General features: G+C 36.2%; 1 protein-coding gene across 17 annotated transcripts in view; it reads left to right on the top strand.

Annotated features, from left to right (window-relative positions):
* RAPGEF6 (Rap guanine nucleotide exchange factor 6) overlaps positions 1 to 23,186 on the top strand; it is a 249,402-nt gene that overhangs the window by 27,756 nt on the left and 198,460 nt on the right. For 16 of the 17 annotated variants that reach the window (XM_067031533.1, XM_067031538.1, XM_067031531.1 and 13 more), the window contains exon 4: positions 4,865 to 4,948. The exons of the other annotated variant lie outside the window; for it this stretch is intronic. In XM_067031533.1, the coding sequence (XP_066887634.1) occupies positions 4,865 to 4,948 (84 nt within the window). The remainder of the gene's footprint in view (positions 1 to 4,864; positions 4,949 to 23,186) is intronic. 17 annotated transcript variants of the gene reach the window in all.

The following is a 23,186-nucleotide window of genomic DNA, read 5'->3' as shown; positions in this document are numbered from 1 at the left end:
TTTGCATTCATTCTTTTTCAGTGCTTTACAGTATACAGTTATGTGAAAATAACATAATTTGTTTATCCTTCCCACTATTAATAAATATTTGGGTTTCCAGTTTTTCCCTATCATGAATAGTAAGTTTCTATGAATATTTTATTCATGTGTTTTTGTACCTCTATTTACTCATTCTTCTTGGGAATATTCTTAGGAATAAAAGCATTGGAAATGCACATGCTCAAATTTAGGAGATTCTTTTTTAAAAAAAATTTATTTATTTTATTTATTTAGTTTTGGCTGTGTTGGGTCTTCGTTGCTGAGTGCAGGCCCTCTCTAGTTGCAGCAAGCAGGGGCCACTCTTCATTGCGGTGTGTGGGCTTCTGATTGTGGTGGCCTCTCCTGTTGCGGAGCATGGGCTCTAGACACGCGGGCTTCAGTAGTTGTGGCTCATGGTCTCTAGAGCTCAGGCCCAGTAGCTGTGGCTCACAGGCTTAGTTGCTCCGTGGCATGTGGGATCTTGCTGGACCAGGGATCGAACCCGTGTCGCCTTCATTGGCAGGCGGATTTCAACCACTGTGCCACTAGGGAAGTCCCAGGAGATTGTAACATTAGAATCTAAAATATATATTTCATTTTATCTCATGATTTTGTTTTTTGTTTTCCTGCTTACTAATGATGATGAATGATTTTCATGTTTTTATAGGCTATTTGGATAGCTCTTTTATGATCTCCTGATTCAAGTTTTTGACCATTTTTTAGTTGGGCTATCTTATTTCTATTGGTTTGTAGAAAATTTTTATGAATTCTATATCTGAGTCCTTTGTTGGGTACATAAATTGTGAATATCTTCTCCCACTGTGTGGCTTGTTGTTTTTACTCTATTAATGGCATCTTTTGAAGAGAAGAAATTTTTTACTTTCTCAATTTTTCTGCTTGTGATTAGTGCTTCGCATGTCCTGTTTAAAAAAACAAAATCCCTTCCTCAAGATTATGAAGATATTCTTCTCTGTTTTTCTTTCAAGAATTTTGGCAACAGTGATCTCTTTTATTATATATATGCAACTGGTATAGAGAAATGGTATTAACTTCAGTGTTTCATTGCACACTGCGTTTGTCATTATTTCTAAGCATTTACTGGATTCTTATGGATTTTAATAGCTTTATTTGTTCATTTGTTGATTCATTCACTTACTATTAAATGTTTGTCTGCTATACATTATGCTTAGCCTGGTGTAGAGTGGTGGGAAGACATGGGATTTGTCCTTCTGAGTTTATTGCATAGTGGGGGAGAGAAAGTTAATTAAAATAGCTACACATATTTAAGTGCTATCAAGGAAAAGTATAGATTTATAGATAAGTGGAACAGAATTGAGAACCCAGAAATAAACCCTTATAAACAGTTTCTGTGTTGTTTTTTTCTTAATGGCCTTGTAGCTATGTAGCTAAGATGTGCACACAATGTGGGTATAACACAACTGAGTATTAAAAAGGAACCACCAGTAAGCAGTTTATTTTTGATGAAGGTACTAAAGCATTTCAATTGGGAAAGCATAGTTTTTTCAACAAATGGTGCTGGGTTGATTGAGTACTTATATGCAAAAACTTAATTTAGATTCTTATCTTATACCACACACAAAAATTAATAAGATACTCACTTTACACCCATTAGAATAGCTACAGTTGCAGGCGTGTGAAATGGGTAAAGGGGATCGCCTGTATGGTAATGGATGGAAACTAAATTTTGATAGTGAGCATGCTATAGGGTATACAGAAGTAGAAATATAATGTTGTACATATGAAACATATGTTGTAAGCCAGTGTTACTTCAATTAAAAATATTTTTTAAAAAGTAGCTGCAGTCAAGGGTAAAGAAGATGTGGCACATATATACAATGGAATATTGCTCAGCCATAGAAAGAAACAAAATTGAGTTATTTGTAGTGAGGTGGATGGACCTATAGTCTGTTGTACAGAGTGAAGTAAGTCAGAAAGAGAAAAACAAATACTGTATGCTAACACATATGTATGGAATCTAAAAAAAAAAAAAAAAATGTCCTGAAGAACCTAGGGGCAGGACAGGAATAAAGATGCAGCTGTAGAGAATGGACTTGAGGACACGGGAAGGGTAAGCTGGGACGAAGTGAGAGAGTGACATGGACATGTATACACTACCAAATGTAAAATAGATAGCTAGTGGGAAGCAGCCACATAGCATAGGGAGATCAGCCCGGTGCTTTGTGTCCACCTAGAGTGGTGAAATAGGGAAGGTGAGAGATGCAAGAGGGAGGATATATGGGGAAATACGTATGGCTAATTTACTTTGTTATAAAGTGGAAACTAAAACACCATTGTAAAGCAATTATACTCCAATAAAGATGTTAAAAAAAAAGTATCTGCAGTCTAAAAGCTAGACATAACAAGTATTGGTGAGGGTATGGTGACACCTGGAATCATCATATATTTGTGGTGCAGATGTAAGTATAGCCACTTTAGGAAAGTTTGGCAGTTTCTTAAAATTTTACCACATGACCCAGTAATTCCACTTTTACGTATTTACCCAAGAGAAATGAAAACACGTGCAGAGACTGTACATAGATGTTCTTAGTAGCACTATTCATACTAGCCTAAAACTTGAAATAATTAAATTGTTCAGTGAATGGATAGATAAAATGCTCTGCATCTATATAGTGGAATACTATTTGGCAGTAAAAAGGAATAAAATGCTGCTACACACTACATGGACAGACCTCAAACATATTATGCTAAATGGAAGAAGCAAGATAGAAACATCACATATTACATGATTCCATTTATAGAAACTGTCCAGGAAACACAAATCTATAGAGACAGAGTAGGTTATTGGTTACCTGGGGCAGGGATTGACTGCAGACAAGGCATAAGAGATCTCTTTGTGGTGATGTTTGCACAGTTCTTTTCAATATCATAAAAGTCATTGAATTGTGCACTTAAAATGAGTGAATTTGTGGTATATTGATTATACCTCAGTTAAGCTGTTTAAAAATTAATATAAAGAGTTACCCAAATCTATATTTGGCTAATCATAAACAAAGGAATTTCTAAAAAATGAATGTGAAAGTTAATTAAGTAAAGAGTTTAAATTCAGAGATTAGTGGAAGCTGAAAAAAGAATGTGTATAGTTGACCTTAACTAGGAAGCAACATGATAGAGTGAAAATAAACCACTATGTTCAGTGCCACAAGCAGAGAGGAAGAAACAGGAAGAGAAGGGTGTGGAGAGCCAGGTGGAGGCCACCTTAATAGTTTTTGTTCTTTATTTTAGGAGCAGTGTGAACCCTTTGAAAGGAGTAAGATCTGACAAGATTAAATATGCCACTCTTCTCTAGGCTAGATTATTCTTAGATTCATTTGCTTGCAAAGAGAAAGGAGATAGCATGGCCGCATGTTAAAAGACTTTCACTTTCCTTGTGTTTACTCATCAGATGCATTGCCAAACTGTGCTCTGAGAGTGGAATTCTCTGCAAGGTTTGAACAGTTTCTGATTCGTGAGCTGGCATGGCTCTCTTGGTGGTAGGAGTGAATTTCAGGATTTTTCCTCTGTTTATAGTAGAATTTACTGACAACTTTGTGACTGTTTCAGCAAAGTGAGATAAAAATTAGAGGCATTTGGTAGCATCCAATCATAACTTTCTTCTGTCTTGATTTTGGGCAGAATTTTCTTTTACTGATTTTATTCCTTCTTTTACAAAAGTCATGTTTCAAAAGAATTAGAAAGTAAAATTTCCAAACAAAGAACCTTAAGTAGGAGATTTTCAGAAAGTAAAATTTCCAAACAAAGAACCTTAAGTAGGAGATTTTCAGCCATTTGTATCTTCCTTCTGTGAAGATGGAAGGGATGGATATAAAGAACTTTGAAGTATCTTCTGGAAACTTGATGATACTTTTTTCTTATGCTAGGCAATAGGATTCACCCAGAAAGCTCATCCTGGGTGCTTTGTAGAGTGGTTTGGAGGCTCAGTTTTCTGGGTGGAGGATGGTACTATTCATGAGAATGAAAAAAATGAAGCTTGAAAGAAATGATAGGTAGATTTTGAACATGTTGAGGTTGAGTTGTGTGTTAGATATACAAGCTAACATGTCAAGTCGATAGCCAGATAGATATACAGTTCTCCAGCTCAGAGGAAATGTTTGTTTTATAAAATTAGAATTGTCTACATATTGGAATTAATTGAAGTTTTAGGTATGGTAAGTTAAAAATACTTGAGAGAAAAAGATTAGATTATAAAGTAACATCTAACAAGATTCTCTGTTTCCATTGGAGATTTAACTGAACTAAAAATGATGATGGACTTAAGTCATCTAATATTCATTTATCCCTCAAAAACACATAAAGTGAAACATTGGGTAGGCATTTAATGTATTTCTGTCAGAATAAAATTTAAGAGAAAGAGGTAGATCCAAATTGTAGTTGAACGTGAAGATGGAACATTGATAAACTTGTGAATTCCAAACAGTATTGTCTTTAATATACAATAAACTTGTAATATAGATAAAAGTTATCAGAAATAGAATTTTTTAATATGCACATGTAGTACAATATTCAAGTTAATCTTCATCAAATGTGGTGATCCAGTACACAAAAATGAGGAATGGAAAGTTAGTGATATAAATTAATAAGATAGAGCTAATAAACATACATTTCTGAAGCCTGTATCTTAAGCTAGTGATTATGTAAGATATGAACATGGTCTGTATGAAACCTTAGGCAACAGGCAAAATTTCCAAGGAGTTAATTTTTTTATGATATTAGAATTTTTTTTCATGTTTTGTATTTTGTACTGAATCCATATACATGTGAATGTGTGTATTTATTTACTCATGTATTTACTTATTCATTTAAACAGTTCAGAAACTATTGCCAGATGTTGGTATATCCTGCTTTCTGGATCTGTGCTTATGAAAGACTCCATGGTTTTGCCTCCTTGCAGGTATGTTTACATTTGCTGCTTAGTGTATGTGGTAGGCAAAGTTACATTACAACTAGTTATGTTAAACTATTTTTATGTAGATGGGTATTTTCTCTTAGTAGGTGATACATTTTAGAAATGTTCTTGCTTTTTGGTACTATTTGAAGTACTTGGCAGGAATCAACTGATATTTTATATTTCTTGGGGGTACAATCTATACACCATGGCATATTATACTGCTATTTGATCTTTAGTTGTATGTGAGATTTGATCTCATTTATCTGATGGTTTTGCATTCATTGCTGTTAGTTATAGGGAGGCAATATATCTTTATAGTTAAGAAATCGGTTTTTAGAGTAATGCGAACTAGGCTAGTATCCTGATTTTGTCACTAATTAATTTTATGACTTTGGACAAATTATAGTTTTCTTGTATGTAAGAGGATAATAATAGAACCTATTTAAGTGCCTTATGAGGTTATAGCAAGCTACTACTCAAAATTCTCAATCGAACTCTGTAAAAGTTGATATTCTAGAGCCAGACTGCTTGAGTTCACGTCTTTGCTCTACTGTATAATACTTCTTGGGCAAATTACTTAATCCCCTTGTGCCTCGGTTTCCTCATTTGTAAAATAGGGACAATAATAGGATGTATTTCATTGGCCAGCTTTGAGTAATAAATGAGTTTATATATATATAGAGAGAGAGTTCTTAGAACAGTGCCTGGCTGTTACAAGTAATTGTTAATTATCACCATCAGAATTATTAGGTAAAAGAAGAGTGGTTGGAAAGATGATCAGATATAGTATTCTTAGAGAATTTGGTCTGTTAGTAATTCTTAAGATTTTGGGGCCCCAAATTATAATTTGGTGACATAAAAATGTAATCTTTTGGTGACTTTTTCCCAATAATGTTGAGAAGAGATTTTTAGGCTTTTAAGGTAAGACTTCTAATTGCAGCTAAATTAATTTAGTTGCAAAACTATTAAATTTAAGTATCAAGGTACATTCTACTTGACAGATGGTACGAGACATCTCAGTTTTGATGCCATTTTTAAAGCCATGTCTTTATTCTTGAAACTTTATATTATCAACTTTTGGTTAAATGAAATCTGTACTTCTTGATTAGTAGTATAAAGCATATTGTTGACTGTTTTTACAAATAAAATACATAATAGGTCTTAGTTATTTAAGCCTTTTGGGTATCGTTCCTTTCCACTATGTTTCTGAAAGTCACTTTAGTGATTTATAATGAGTTAGCTACTGACACAGAATAAGCTGGGTTGATGCTGACTACAGTTATATTTTAAGATTATTAGTATGATTCTTTTGATATTTTATCACCCTTTTCTGCTGTTAGGAATAATCAAGGACTTTATGTAGCCATTAATCAGCCACAATAATTCACCATGAGTTTGTGATCAAGACAGTGAAGTTTATCTTTTAAATAATTGATAGTATGAGGTTTTATTTTTTTTTGTTTTTTTTTTTCTTTTTTTGAGCTGTACCACTCAGCTTGTGAGATCTTAGTTCCCCGACCAGGGATTGAACCTGGGCCCACGGCAGTGAAAGCACCAAGTCCTAACAACAGGACTGCCAGGGAACTCCTGATAGTATGAGATTTTAAAACAGTAAAGTCATGGAATGCTTTAATGTAAGCATCATGAACTTCACAGCAAACATGATTGTAAAAGTCTATTTAATCATTATTTAGAGAGCATTTCCTAGGTAGGAGATTTATATTTTGTGTTTGAGAGATACTTGTAATAGGTTATTGTTAGGATTAAATGAGTCAATACAAATAAAATACGTAGAATAATGCTTAGCATATATTAAGCATCAAATAATTTTTGGCTTCTGTTCATTATAATAACGTTGGGATATGATCATTATGGTAATCAACAGATATGAGCACTACCTAGTATAAGACAAGGAATAATAGTAGTTTTCTAGGTTATAAAAATACAGCCTATTTCTCTAGATATTAAGGTATTTGTTACTCCCTTATCAGTGAGTAGACAGAAACCACACAGTAATTTGAACAGGGACAGTTTAAAGAATTATTAACTACTTTAAGAAGTTAGATACTAAGAAGGATAAAGGAACTAAGGGAGAGTACCCAAGGAAGGAACAAACTTGAAAGGGGAGCCCTCTCCCCAAAACTGAAATTCAGAACTTGTTGGTGAATATATTACTTGTAGCCCAATAGCTAATGGAGAAGTTCACTTGGTTGCCCTGGCCCAGAGCTGTCCACAGTTATTGAGTCAAGGCTGGCAGGAATAGATCCTCTGACCAGGACCGTAAGCAATAAAATCCTCCCTCACCCCCACCCGGCCCAGGGTGCAGATGGGCCCTGAAGCTGGAGATAGGACCTCCCTTTGCTTTACACACACATACCCCGCAGAGCAAAGAATACTTTCCTACTGCGGTGTCCCTGTACTAGCACCCTTTACTGACAGAGCTTTAACATTTCCAGCTGGCCAAAGGAGAATCTTGACTAAATCCAGATGCTTTATTACAAAGTAAATTTGAAACTGAGAGCAAATACATTTGAACTTGAGAAGCAATAAATAAATGGTACAGTCCACCCTCTTGGTTACTCAGTTTTCATTCTGAACACATTTGAGCTTCCATCCAGCGTTGTTTCCACCTAACAAGATGTAGCTATCGTTCATATAAGTAAAGGAGTTCCTACTCTCTCCCCAAAATAAGGAGATGCACAGTCCCAACAGTCATTACTCGCTGTTAATTATATATTCCATCACAGTACTCTGAATATTCTATGAACTACAAACTACTTTGTAAAGTTCACCTCCAACAACTTATATATAAAAAAATATGGGGAAGAGAGGGAAGAAGAAAATGGTTAGCATTTACACAACTCCAGACATATACACAATATATAGTCCTTGTTTCTGTAAGCGGTCACAAGCCCATAGTTGGTATCTCTCGCTTCCTTTTTTTCACCACCCATTCAGTACTTCTGGCCTGAGCCAGAATTTCAGCTATTCTGCGTTCTTTACCTGATGATGGGCACAAAACTTTAATTTCTGAAGGATTCTTAATTATCCTGCCCACCCCACCCCCCGTCTTTTGGTTGCCGTTAGTTTTCCATTAACCTTTAACAGCGTACTTAAAAGTACTACAAGGAGTCTAAATGAACCCCTTGGGCTTCAGATGTAGTTTTCCTGGCCCCCATTGTATGCAGCAACTCAGTTTCTCCTTGGTGATTGGGATCAATCACTCAGGCCAGTAGAATAACCCCTTTTCCTGCCTTTTGGTTCAGCGGCCAGGTGGAAGTCTCTAATTGAGTGGAACCGTTGCTGTGTTTCCATAGCTAGACATAATCTAAGACTAAGAATCAAAAGCAGCAGAGCTCACAGTTTTAGGGAGGGGAAGTAAAAATTCTGTGAATGCGTTATTAAGTATAACAATGAGAAGAGCCACTCCTGTTTCCACGCCTTGAATAACAGACCCATGTATTCTGGCTGTTGGGGGAGACAAACCATTGCTGTTCTGCTGCTGCTGCAAAATGAGTACCTTGATTGAAAATGATGCTGTCTAGAGTGCTGAGGCAATAGATAGGCATTTTGTGAGCCTGTGGATAGTGGTGCTGACAGAAGCATTATGGGCAGGAAAGGCAGATCATTTCCAGAATATATGCCTGTTCCATTGAGGACAAATATAGTCCTTCTCCATGATAGAAAAGGTCCAGTGTAAATAATCTGCCTCTAGGTGACTAAATAGTCCTCCTGAGGAATGCTTCCATATCGGAGACTCAGTATTGGTTTCTGCTGTTGGCAGATTAGGTACCCAGCAGTAGCATTGGCAGTTGAGCCGCTGCATATTTTCCATCTCTGTCACAATAGCCACTTCATTTGTGGGCCCATTGAACAAGCACTGACTGGGGAGAAAGAGTTTGATTGACATCTGTAGAGCATGTTATTTTGTTTACCCCTACAGTGGATGCTCTTTGTGCATTCACAGGGGACACAGGTATCTTCAAAGTCTGTATCCATTTTGAAAGGGGTCCTTCCATATACCTCTTCCGAGACTTCCTTGTTACCAGTCTTCCAGTCCTTTTCCTTCCAAGTCTCTGACTGTTCAACCAAACCATTAGTAACTGCCCCCATGAATGTTTAGAAATTGATCTAATAATTCTGGCCTCTCCCAATCCAGATAAAATGGACAACCAAATGTACTGCTTGAAGTTCTATTCCATAGAAGGATTTTCCTTCACTGCCTTCCTTCAGGGTCACCTTTGAGTGGGGCTCTCCAGTTTGGGGTAGTACTAGCATGTTGTGCAGACTCATCTGTGAAGCAGGCTCAAGTTTTTTCTTCTTCAGTCACCTGGTCATAAGGGACTCCCCGGGTGGGCATAGGCACAGATTGAGGTGGAGGAGGCAGTGCAACAGGAATTGGTGTTGAAGAAGTCTGAGCCACCTGCTCATACAATTTATTCTGGACCTGGGTAAACTTGATCTCTTATATACCATATTTATTTGATAATAGATTGCTACTGCTCATGCCCAACCCTTATGGCTAGGAATGCAGTTCATGATAGGAAGTTCAGGCTGCATAGTCACCTGATGTCCCATGGTTAGGCATTCAGCCTCTACCAATGCCCAGTAGCAAGCCAGAAATTGTTTCTGGAAAGTAGAATGTTATTTGCAGAAGAGAGCATGGATATTTCAGAAATTCTAGAGACCTGCACTGTCATTCTTATATTAGTGCTTGTCGGACACTCCCTAGAATATCTCTATTTGCCTTGAACACTAAATCCATCATTGGATATGCTGGATCATAAGGCCCAAGTAGTAGAGTGGCTTCTACTGTGTCCTGAACTTGGTGGCAGCCTTATGGGCAACTCTGAAGATGGGTCAAAGTAGCACACTTTATGTGTTACCTCCAGAATCCAAGAAAACTAGCCAAACATCGTGCCTCTTCTTTTGTGCTAGATGGTATGAGGTGCAGCAACTTGTATTTTCACCTTGTAGGTGATATGTTGTCATGCCCCAAATTATGGAACTCCCAGAAATTTGACTGAGGGGCAGGTCCTTGAATTTTTATAGCATTTATCACCTAAACTCTAGTTTGCATATATTTTATTGAAGCATCTAAAGTGCAGCCCCTTATCTTGTAATGAAGTTTTATATGTAATTTAAACCAATAAAATATATTTTACAGTTTACAATAAACAAAGGAAAAAAGGAGTAAAACAGATCTGAAATATCATTGTCTTTCTTTTGAAACAGATTTAGTTTTTTCTAGAATTGAGTCCATTTTCTGTTTGTCACCATAAATTTTCAGTGTAGCTCAACAAAACAAGGACTTCATTACTGTGATTTTTATTTTTATTTATTTTTTAAAATAAATTTAATTTTTTTATTTTTGGCTGCGTTGGGTCTTTGTTGCTGTGTGCAGGCTTTCTCTAGTTGTGGTGAGTGGGGGCTACTCTTCGTTGCAGTGCGTGGGCCTCTCATTGCGATGGCTTCTTTTGTTGCGGGGCATGGGCTCTAGGCGCCCGGGCTTCAGTAGTTGTGGAATGCGGGCTCAGTAGTTGTGGCTCACAGGCCCTAGAGTGCAGGCTCAGTAGTTGTGGTGCATGGGCTTATTTGCTCTGTGTTATGTGGGATCTTCCCGGACCAGGGCTCAAACCTGTGTCCCCTGCATTGGCAGGCAGCTTCTTAACCACTGCACCACCAGGGAAGTCCCATACTGTAATTTAAAAATAAAATTTAATGCGTGTATTCTTTGAAACATTCATTTATGCAGCAAATAAGCATTGCTCGTCATCTCCATGTAAGACACTGGCATTAAGAAAAAAAGACTGACTTAAGTTGGTGGAATGGGATGACTGCTTTGTTTAAAAAGGGCCCTTGTTGTGTGACACGAGAAGAAAACTTTATTGGGGAGGCAACTGTGGAAATGGATTCTACAGATAAGCAGGATTAGGTCAGCAAAGAAGGAGGGAACAGGTATTTCAGTCAGAATATCTCAAATACTGAGAGATTAATTTATTTAGAAAATATTTATTGAGTGCCTGTATGTGTCAAGCACTCTTCTAGTCATTGAGGTTGGGAAGGGTTAATCACCTTTCACCAGTACTGTAAATAGCATTGTCCTTTTTCTAAAGACGTAATTTTTAGAATAATTTTTTTTGACAAAGTAATGAATTTGTACTGTTCGAAAGTCAAAACAGTATAACAAGTTGTACTTTAAGAAGTATTATTCCCACTTTTATTATTATCCATGCCATTCAACCCACCTGTGTAGAAAGCTAGCCACTTTTATTAATGTCTTACATATCTTTCTAGATTTTTTAAATATATGTGAACAAAAACAAGTACCTATTCTTATTTTTCCTATTTCTGACCCAAGTAGGAACTTTATTCAGTAGTTTTAACTCCTTTATTGTGAAATAAATGGGGAAAAGTGCAGATAACCTAAATGTACATGTTAATGAATTAGTATAAATTGAACATTTGCCTAATCACTACTCTCAGATCAAGAAATTGAAACTTGTCAGCACCCTGGAAGGATCCTTGCTTGTCATTTCTCAAATCAACTCTCTTGCTTTCCCCCCAAAGATAACCATTTTCCTAAATTTTAATCAATCTTGAATAGCTATAGAATTTTAACCTGAGGATATGTACTGTAGTTTAGTTTTGGTTACTTTTGAACTTAATAGGAATATACTCTTCCATTCTTTTTATATGCCTTCTTTGGCCTAATGTTATGTTTATGAGATTCATCTGTGTTATGCATGTAGTTAGTTCATTCTCATAGAAGAGTATTTCATTGTTTCCATAGTTGAGGGCTATTAAAAGTAAAGCAGCTGTGAACATTCTTGTACATTAGATGCACATGTTACATTTCTGGAGGTATACCTATCAGAAAATTGTTGGCTTACAGGATGTGCCTGTTTTCAGCTTTAATTGTTCATTGCAGGTTGTATTCCAAAGTGCATGTACCAATTTACACACCCAGGAGCAGTGCATGAGAATTCCTATTGTTCCACATCCTTAACAACACTTAGTATTGTCATTCTTTTTATTGTTTTTGACTGCTTAATTTCAGTTATTCTGTTGAGAGTGTGTGTGTGTGTGTGTGTGTGTGTGTGTATCTCTTAGTTTTGCTTTGCATATTACTGCTTGTTGATGAGTGAGTACATTTTCATTTAAATAACTTCTTTTGTAAAGTGCTTCTTCAGTCTGTTCCTCATTTTTCTAATGCATTGTGCTTTTGTTATTGAGATGTGGAAATTCTTTGTGTATTCTGAATAAAAATTCTTGCTTGGTTATTTTTATTGCACATATCTTTTCCCCACTCTGTGCCTTGTATTTATTCTTTTAGTAATGTCTTTGGATGAGCACAAGTTCTATAGAGCAATTCAGTCTTTTCCTTTTTGTCTTCTTTGCTTCAAAAATATTTCTGTAGCTGAGGTCATGAAGATATTTTCCTTTTTTACTTTCTAGAATTTTTCTCATTTTCCTTTCACATTTAGACCTGTAGTCTACTTAGAATTGGTTTTTGAGTATGGCATAGTGTTGCATGATTTTCCGTGTAGATTCCTGTATGTTCTTCTCCCACTGTCATTCAGTGCCACCTTTTTCAAAAAATCAAATATCCACATATTTGTGTGCCTATTTCTGAGCTCCTATTCCATTAGGTTTTGTTTATCCTGCTTGAATACCACATTGTTGTAATTACCATAGCTTTATAATGTGTCTTGAAGTTTAATAGAGAAACTATTAGTGAGAAACTGCTGAACTGTGTTTCACAGTGGTTGTACCATTTTAGACTCCTACCAGCAATGGATAAGAGTTCTGTTCCTATTTTTACATAGTCATCAACATGTGGTGTCCTCAGTCTTAGTTTAGCTATTCTAGTCACTGTGAAGTAGTTTTAATTTTCATTTTCCTGCTGAATAATGATATTGAGCACTTTTCCTTGTGCTTATTGGCCATTGCTTCCCCTATATTCTTTTGTGAAGTATCTCTTTAAGTTTGTGTGTGTGTGTGTGTGTGTGCGCGCGCGCACGTGCACATGTGCCTGTTTTAAGGTTGAGTTGTTAGTCTTTATTATTATTTTGTAGAAATCTTGAATACATTCATGATGCAAGCTGACAGGTATTGCATGCATTTTTATCTCATTTGATTTGCATTTTCAGTTTCTTACGTCTGTCCTATTTAACAACTTTATTAAGGTATAATCGACATAAACTAAACTGCACATATTTAAAGTTATAATTTGATAAGTTTGACATACATATACACCCATAAAACTACCAGTAAAGATAGTGAACATGTCCAACCCCCTCAAAATTTCTTCAGGCCTCTTTGTAAACCTTGCTCATCCTTCCTTGCTCTGTCCCTTCATCCCCAGAGATCACTGAATCACTGATATTTACTTTGGGGGGGGTCACTATAAATCAGGTTACATTTTTTAGAATTTTATATAAGGTGAAGCATATAATATGTACTCTTTTCTTCTCTGGTTTCTTACACTCAATAAAATAATGTTGAGATTTATCCATGTTATGCATATCAATATTTAACTTTTATTGCAGTATCCTTTTTTTTTTGGATATATCACTATTTGTTTAGCATTCAACTACTGGTGGACATTTAGGTTTTATCCTTTTTTTTTTTTTTTTTTTTTTTTTTTTTGTGGTACGCAGGCCTCTCACTGCTGTGGCCTCTCCCGTTGCAGAGCACAGGCTCCGGATGTGCAGGCTCAGTGGCCATGGCTCATGGGCCTAGCTGCTCCGTGGCATGTGGGATCTTCCCGGACTGGGGCACGAACCCATGTCCCCTGCATCGGCAGGCGGACTCTTAACCACTGCGCCACCAAGGAAACCCCGGTTTTATCCTATTTTTTACTAGTGTTGCTATGAACATTTGTGTCCAAGTCTTTATATGGACATATGCTTGCATTTCTCTTGAGTAAATTTTTAGGAATGGAATAGTTGGGTTAGAAGTCTTCATGTGGACACATACTTTGATTTATTTTGACTATATACCTAGGAATACCTAGTAATGTAGTGGATGTTTAACCTTTTAAGAAAGTTCCATACTCTTTTCCAAAGTTGTTGTACCACTTTATACTCCCACCAGCAGTGCATGAGAGTTCCAGATGTGCCGCGTCGTATCCTTACTAACACTTGGTAAGGTCATTATTTTTAAGTTAACATATCCTAATTTGTATGTGGTGATATCTGATTGTGATTTAAATTTGCATTTTCCTAAAGACGAATGATGGTGGGCATCTTTTCATGTGCTTATTTGTCAATGATATATCTTTTGTGAAATGTCCTTTTGAATCTTGCCCATTTGGGGAAGGGTGGCTTGTGTGGGGACAGGTGGGGGGGTTGGCAGAGTTGTTTAATTTCTTATTTTTGAGTTTCAGAAGTTCTTTATATATGCCGTATACAAGTCCTTTAACAGGTGTGTAACTTGCACATATTTTCTGCCTATCTGTGGATTGTGTTTTTCATCTGTTAATTGTTTTTCAAAGTGCTGAAGAACTTAATTTTGATGAAGTGCAGTTTATCAAGTTTTTTTTTTCTTTAATGAACTGTGCTTTTGTTGTATGTAAGAAATCTTTTATTAACCCAGGGTCACTAAGAATTATCTTCTATAATTTCTTCTGCAAGTTTTATAGTTTTAGATTTTACTATAATCTGTTTAGGTCTGTGATCTACTTAGAGCTAGTTTTTTTTACCTATGCATATTCAATTAGTCCAGCAGTATTTGTTGACAAAACTATCCTTTCTCTGAATTACCTTTGCATATTTGCTAAATTTTTTTTTTTTTGGTGTGAACTCTTTTGTTTTGGAATTTTATTTACTTTTTTATACAGCAGGTTGTTATTAGTTATCCATTTTATACATATTAGTGTATATATGTCAATCCCAGTCTCCAATTAATCCCACCACCAATACCACCCACACACCAGTTTCCCCCGTTGGTGTCCATACGTTTGTTCTCTACATCTGTGTCTATTTCTGCCCTGCAAACCGGTGAGCTCAACTTTTTATTTTATATTTGTTTAAATTTGATTTATTTTTCTACCTGGTGCCAGTACCACATTATCCTGACAACTGTAGCTTTGTCATAAATCATAAAATACGGTAGTATGGGTCCTCCAACTTCACCAAGTTGTTTTGGTTACTATAGGTTTTTTATAATTCCATATGAATTTTGGAATCAGTTTGTTAATTAAAAAAAAAAAGCCTGGGATTTTGTTTGGGAATGCATTGAATCTTTAGACCAGTTTGGGGAATGTTGACATTTTAACAGTCAACTCTTTTTTTTTTTTTTTTTTTTTTTTTTTGTGGTACTTGGGCCTCTCCCGTTGCGGAGCACGGGCTCCGGACACGCAGGCTCAGCAGCCATGGCTCACGGGCCCAGCCGCTCTGCGGCATGTGGGATCTTCCCGCACCAGGGCACAAACCCGTGTCCCCTGCATTGGCAGGCAGACTCTCAACCAGGGAAGCCCTTAACAGTCAACTCTTGAACCACGAACAGGGTGCATCACTCTTATTAACTTAGGTCTTCTTAAATTTCTCACAGCAATGTTTTGTAGTATTCAGTGTTCAGGTGTTACGTATGTTGATCTTATATTTTGTATCCTTAACTAAATTCATATGAGTTCCAGTAGCTGTTTTATAGGTTTTTAGGATTTTCTAAATAAGTGATTTTGTCATCTGTGAATAGACAGTTTTGCTTCTTTTTTTTCCTAATGTGAATGCCTGCCCCCTCTCCCCCACCTGTTTTCCTGCCTTGTTGCACTGGGAAGAAACTACAATACAATGTTGAAGAGACAGAGTAAAAGTAGACATCTTTTGCTTGTTCTCAGTCCAAAAGGGGAGTTGGTGATCGAAAGGTGGAAACATTGAGTTTTTCACCAAGTATAATCATAACTCTAAATTTTTTGTAGATGTCCTTTATCTAGTTGCCTGTTTGTAATCTCTACTTTCCTGCATCCTCATCATTAGGCAACCACTGCTCTGCTTTCTGGCATGTAGATCAGTTTACGTTTCCTACTATTTTATATAATTGGAAGAATATGTTGTATAGTTTTTTATAGCTAAGATTTTTCACTTAGCGTAATGTTTTGGGGATTCCTTCATGTTACTGTGTATATCAGTAGCTCATTTTGTAAATTTGCTTAGTATATTCCATTGTTGTGGATATACCACAAGGTATTTATCCATTCGTCTATCGAAAGACATGAAGTTTGTTTCCAGTTTTTGGCTGTTACAAATAAAGCACCTGTGAACATTTATGTACAAATCTTTGTATGAAAATGTGCTTTTGTTTTTCTTAAGTAAATACCTAGGAGTACAGTGGCTGAGTTGTATCGTAGATATATTTAACTTTTTTAAAAAACTGCCAAAATGTTTTGTTGAGTGGTTTTATCATTTACATTCCCACTACCAGTTTTTGAGAATTCCATTTGCTCAGCATCCTTTTCAACACTTGAAATGATGGTCAGTCTTTTAATTTTAGCTATTCTGGTGTGTATGTAATGGGATCTCATTTTGGTATAAATTTTCATTTCCATGGTAACTAATCATATTTAGCATTTTTGCATGTAGTTATTGACCATTCATGTATCTTTTGTGGAAAGTTGACTAAATTCTTTTGAGGTGGTCTTTTTATTTTTGAGTTATATTAGTTATTTATCATACATAAAAGTTCTTTGTGAGTTATGTGTATTGCAGATATTTTTCCCAGATTGTTTCTTGCCTTTTTATTTTTCAGTGGTAACTTCTTTAAGTGTGATAAAGTCCAAAGGATGATTTTTTTCCTTTTATTTGAAGTACTTATGTGTTTTAACTAATCTTTGCCTACTCCAAGTTTGTAAATATTCTCTTTTGTATATTCGTAGTTTTCTTTTTTTTTTTTAAGAGTTTTATTTATTTATTTATTTTGGTTGCGTTGGGTCTTTGTTGCTGAGTGTGGCCTTTCTCTAATTGCATCAAGTGGGGGCTACTCTTCGTTGTGGTGCACGGGTTTCTCATTGCGGTGGCTTCTCTTGTTGCGGAGCATGGGCTCTAGGTGCGTGGGCTTCAGTAGTTGCAGCATGCAGACTCAGTAGTTGTGGCTTACGGGCTCTAGAGCACAGGCTCAGTAGTTGTGGTGCACGGGCTTAGTTCCTCCGCAGCATGTGGGATCTTCCCAGGCCAGGGATCGAACCCGTCCGTGTCCCCTGCATCGGCAGGCAGGTTCTTTTTTTTTTTTTTTTTTTTTTTCAGTACGCGGGCCTCTCATTGTTGTGGCCTCTCCGTCGTGGAGCACAGGCTCCGGACGCGCAGGCCCAGCGGCCATGGCCCACGGGCCCAGCCGCTCCGCGGCATATGGGATCCTCCCGGACTGGGGCACGAACCCGCGACCCCTGCATCAGCAGGCGGACTCTCAACCACTGCGCCACCAGGGAAGCCCTGGCAGGCGGGTTCTTAACCACTGCATCACGAGGGAAGTCCCAGACAGTTTTCTTAAAATAGCTTTACTTGTGTATAATTTACATAACATAAAATTCACCCATCATAAGTTTACAGTTTAATACTTTATAATTAATGTATACATTGGTGCACCACAGTTTTAGAAGACTTCCATTACCTGAAAAATTCCTCATGCTCTTTTGCAGTTAATCTGATACACTTCCTATCTCAATATCTACTTCCTGCAAATATTTAAAAGTGGTATTTTGTTTTGACTTTTTTCACTTAGCATAATATTTTTGAGGTTCATCCCTGTTTTAGCCCATAACAGCTGTAGCTTTTCCTTTTTTAAAAATGGTTAAGTTGTATTTTATTCTATAAAGTTTCACATTTTGTCTAGCCATTCATGAGAAGATGAGAATTTTGAAAATTTTTATTGTTTTATTTTAGGGGCTTTTATGAATAATGCTGCTATAAAGATTCACATACAAGTCTTTACATGGGCTGTGTATTTTTGTTTCTTTTGTAGATATCCAGGAGTGGAATTGCTGTGTCATATAAATATATATTTAAGTTTTGAGGAAAGAGGCAAATTGCTTAAAAGATGACTATTATTTTACATACTGACCAGGAACATATCATGGATCTAGTTTTTCTGCATCCTCTCCATCACTTGATATTGAGAGTCTTTTGATTATTACCATTCTAGTATGTGTTTAACAGTATCTCAGTGATTTTAACTTGCATTTCAGTAGTGACTCGTATTGTTGAGGCTATTTTCATGTGCTTATTAAGCATTCCTATACCTCTGTTGAAATGTCTGTTCAAAGTGTGTCTCCATGTTTCATTTATATTGCCTGTCTTATCAAGTTGTAGGAATTTATATGCTTTGGATACAAGTTTTTTATGAGATGTATGATTTTTAATTGTGTTTTTTTTGTCTTATCAAGTTTTAAGAACTTAGATGTTTTGGATACAGGTTCTTTATCAGACATGATTTGTGTATTTTTTCTATGGCTTGTCTTTTCCTTTTCTTCATAGTATCTTTTGAAGCACAAATGTTTTACATTTTGATGAAATTTGATTTACTGTTTTTTCTTTTGAGGATTGAGGTTTTGGTGTCATATCTAAGAAATCTTTGTTTAACCTAATCTCACAATTATTTTCTCTTATGATTCTTTTCTAGAAGGTTTTCAGTTTCAGCTGTTATATTTTGGCCTGTGTCTATTATAACTTCATTTTTGGTCTTGGTTTTGTTTCTGTTTCTTTTTGTTTTTGCTTAAGGATAGCCAGTTGACCCAGTGCCATTTGATGGAAAGGCATTGAATTGCCTCGGTACCTTTGTTGAAAATCAGTAGACCATATATATGTTTGTTTATTCTGAACTAATATTTACTCTGTTCCATTTAACTATTTTCTATCTGGGTACCAATCTGCTGTCTTAATTATTGTGGCTTGTTGTAAGTTGTCATATCAGTATTGTAAGTCTCACAACTTTGTTCATTTTTAGAATGGTTTTGATTATTTTAGGTCCTTTGTTTTTCCATATAGATATAAGGATCTGCTTGTTGATTTATAAATCCTGATGGGATTTTCATAAGAAATGATTTATTGTTCATCTCACAATAGGCTGTTTTTTTACAGCAATTTTAGTTTTACAGCATGGAACAGAAGGTATGGAGATTTTTCATATACTCTCTGCCCCTACTCATGCATAGCCTATACCATTATGAACTTCTCTCACCAAAGTGGTACATTTGTTATGGTTGATGAACCTGCATTGCCACATCATTATCACCCAAAGTACATAGTTTATGTTAGGGTTCACTCTTAGTATTGTACATTCTGTGTGTTTGGACAAATATATTTCCACCATTATATTGGGTTGGCCAAAAGTTTCATTCATTTTTTTCCCCATAAGATGGCTCTGGTAGCACTTAGTTGTCTTAAACTTCATTCGAAGCAATTTTGTTAGATTGTATGCGACAGCTGTCATATCACCGTGCATTTTTTAAAAACATCAAAATTGGTGAATTTGTGTGCAGCCATTTTAATATTGAAGATGAAAGAAAAAACCAACATTTTTTGTCATATTATGCTTTATTATTCAAGAAAGGTAAAAACACAACTGAAACACACAAAAAGATTTGTGCAGTGTTTGGAGGAGGTGCTGTGACTGATTGAACATGTCAGAAGTGGTCTGTGAAGTTTGATGCTGGAGATTCCTTGCTGGACGATGCTCCACAGTCAGGTAGACCAGTTGAAGTTGATAGTGATCAAATCGAGACATTAATTGAGAACAGTCAACATTATACCACACAGGAGATAGCCAACATATTCAGAATATCCAAAAAATGTTGAAAATCATTTGCACCAGCTTAGTTATGTTAATCACTGTGATGTTTGGGTTCCCCATAAATTAAGCAAAAAAAAACCTTGACCGTATTTCCTCATGTGATTCTCTACTTTAAAACGTAATGAAAACGTTCCATTTTTTAAACAAATTGTGACGGGAGATGAAAAGCGGATACTGTACAATAATGTGGAACAGAAGAGATCGTGAAGCAAGCGAAATGAACCACCACCAACCACACCAAAGGCCGGTCTTCATCCATAGAAGGTGTTGTTGTGTATATGGTGGGATTGGGAAGGAGTCCTCTATTATGAGCTCCTTCCAGAAAACCAAATGATTAATTCCAACTAGTACTGCTCCCAATTAGACCAACTGAAAGCAGCACTTGACGAAAAGCGTCCAGAATTAGTCAACAGAAAACTTTGCATAATCTTCTATCAGGATACCACAAGACCGCATGTTTGTTTAATGACCAGGCAAGAACTGTTACAGCTTGGCGGGGAAGTTCTGATTCATCCGCCGCATTCACCGGACATGGCACCTTCTGACTTCCATTTATTTTGGTCTTTACAAAATTCTCTTAATGGAAAAAATTTCCATTTCCTGGAAGACTGTAAAAGGCATCTGGAACAGTTCTTTGCTCAAAAAGATAAAAAGTTTTGGGGAGATGGAATTATGAAATTGCCTGAAAAATGTCAGAACAAAACAGTGAATACGTTGTTCAATAAAGTTTTTGGCGAGAATGAAAAATGTGTCTTTTATTTTTACTTAAAAGCCGAAGGCACTTTTTGACCAACCCAATAGTATCATACAGAGTAGTTTCCCAGCCCTAAAATTCCTCTGAGTTCTACCTGTTAATTCCTCCCTTCCGTCATCCCCTGGCAACCACTGCCTTTTATTGTATTCATAGTTTTGCATTTTCCACAGTGTCATGTAGTTGAAATCATACCCGTATGTAGTGTTTTCAGATTCAGTTCTTTCACTTAGAAATATACATATGTTTCCTCCATGTCTTTTCATAGCTTAACAGCTCATTTCTTTTAGCACTGAATAATAGTCTGTCATCTGAATGTACAGTAGTTTGTTTATCCATTCACATGCTGAAGGGTATCTTGGTTACTTCCAAGTTTTTGCAGTTATGAATAAAGTTGCTGAAACATACAGGTGCAAGTGTTTTTGTGGACATAAATTTTCAACTCCTTTGGGTAAATACCCAGGGAACATAATTACTGAATCATGTGGTAAGAATATTTTTAGTTGTGTAAGAAATTGCCAAGCTGTCTTCCAAAGTGGCTGTACCATTTTGCATTGTTAGCAGCAGTGAATGAGAGTTCTTGTTGATCCACGTTCTAGCCAGCATTTGGTGTTGTCAGTGTTCTGGATTTTGGCCGTTCTCAAAAGGCGTAGTGGTATCTTGTTGCTTTAATTTGCATTTCCCTAATCACATATGATAAGGAACATTATTTCATGTGCTTACTTGTCATCTGTATATCTTCTTTGGTGGAGTGCCTCTTAAGGTCTTTGGCCCATTTTTTAATTATGTAGTTTGTTTTCGTATTGTTGTTTTAAGAGTTATTTGTATGTTTTCGATAACAGTCCTTTACAGTAAGTCCCCTACATATGAATGAGTTCTGGTCCAAGAGTGCATTCGTAAGTCCAATTTGTTCTTAAGTCCAACAAAGTTAGCCTAGGTACCCAACTAACACAATCAGCTCTATAGTACTGTACTGTAATAGGTTTATAATACTTTTCACACAAATAATACATAAAAATCGAACACAAAAAATAAAACATTTTTAATCTTATAGTACAGTACCTTGAATAGTACAGTACAACAGCTGGTGCTTCTTAGCAGTACCAGCTACATCACTGCTGCTTTTACACTTGCTTCTGGACATCCTAGGCTTGAAATAAAGATACTGTACTACTGTACTCTATACGTACTGTACAGTAAAGTACACAAAAGCACAGCCACTTGTAGAGGATGCACGCATGTGACAGTGTATGCCAGACAGGTGAACTAACTTATGTGATTGGACATGCAAACACACGTTCACATCTTTGAAAGTTCACAACTTGACAGTCCATATGTAGGGGGACTTATTGTATCGGAATTACCTTTTCAAATATTTTCTCCCAGTCTGTGGCTTGTCTTATTCTTTTAACTATGTCTTTTGTAGAGCAGAAGTTTTTAATTTTGATGAAGTTCAGTTTCTCTATTACTACTTTATGTATCATGCCTTTAGTATTGTAGTTACAAAAGTCATTGCTATAGCCAGAGTCATCTAGGTTTTCTCCTGTGTTATCTAGAATTTTACAGTTTTGCATTTTCCATTTAGGTCTGTGGTCCATTTTGAGCTAATTTTTGTGAAGTGTGTGTCTAAATTATTTTTTTACATGTGGATATCCAGTTGTTTCAGCATCATTTGTTAAAAAGACTAACTTTGCTCCAATGTGCTGCCTTTGCTCCTTTGTCAAAGATCAGTTGACTATATTTATTGACATCTATTCCTGGGCTCTCTATTCTGTTCCATTTATGTATTTATTTTTTCACCATTACCACACTGTCTTGATTACTATAGCTTTGTGGTAAATCTAGAAGTCTGTTAACATCAGCCCTTTATTTTCTTCTTCTCTTTCAATGTTGTATTGACTGTTTATCCATAAAATAACTTTCTGGAATTCTGACTGGGATTGTGTTAGGTCTATAAATCAAGTGGGAAGTACTGACGTCTTCACAACATTGCGTCTTCCTGTCCATGAACATGGACTATCTCTTCATTTATTTAATTCTTTGATCTTTTTTATCAGAGTTTTGTAATTTTCATCATACAGATTTTAATGTAGATTTTGTTAGATTTTTACCATAATACAGTTGACCCTTGGAGAACACTGGTTTGAACTACACAGGTCCACTTACATGTAGATACTTTTCACTAAATTCTACAGTACTACAGGATTCGAGGTTGGTTGCATTAGCAGATGTGGAACTGCCGATATGGAGGGCTGACTGTAAAATTATACTCAGATTTTTGACTGAGGAAGGTTAGGCACCCCTAACCCCTGTGTTGTTCAAGGGTCAACTATTTCATTTTTGAGGGATACTAATGCAGATGGCATTGTGTTTTTTATTTCAAATTTCACATGTTCTTGCTGGTATATAGGAAAGCAGTTAACTTTTGTATATTAACCTTGTATCCTGCAACCTTACTATAATGACTTATTAGTTTTAGGAGTTTTCTTGGTCATTTTTTTTTCAGGTTTTCTCCGTAGATGATCATGTCATATGAGAACAAGGACAGTTTTATGTCTTCCTTCCCATCTGTATACCTTTTATTTCCTTATCTTATTATATTAGCTAGGACTTCCAATATCATCTTGAAAGCAGTGGTTGAGAGGGAACATCATTACTAAGTTCCTGTTCTTGGTAAAGCATTGAGTTTCTCACCTTTAAGTG

The sequence above is a fragment of the Kogia breviceps genome, chromosome 4 (genome assembly GCF_026419965.1).
Source record: "Kogia breviceps isolate mKogBre1 chromosome 4, mKogBre1 haplotype 1, whole genome shotgun sequence".
Lineage (NCBI taxonomy): Eukaryota > Metazoa > Chordata > Mammalia > Artiodactyla > Physeteridae > Kogia > Kogia breviceps.
Note: the sequence above shows the minus strand (reverse complement) of the source record. Positions and strands in the feature narration are given on the sequence as shown.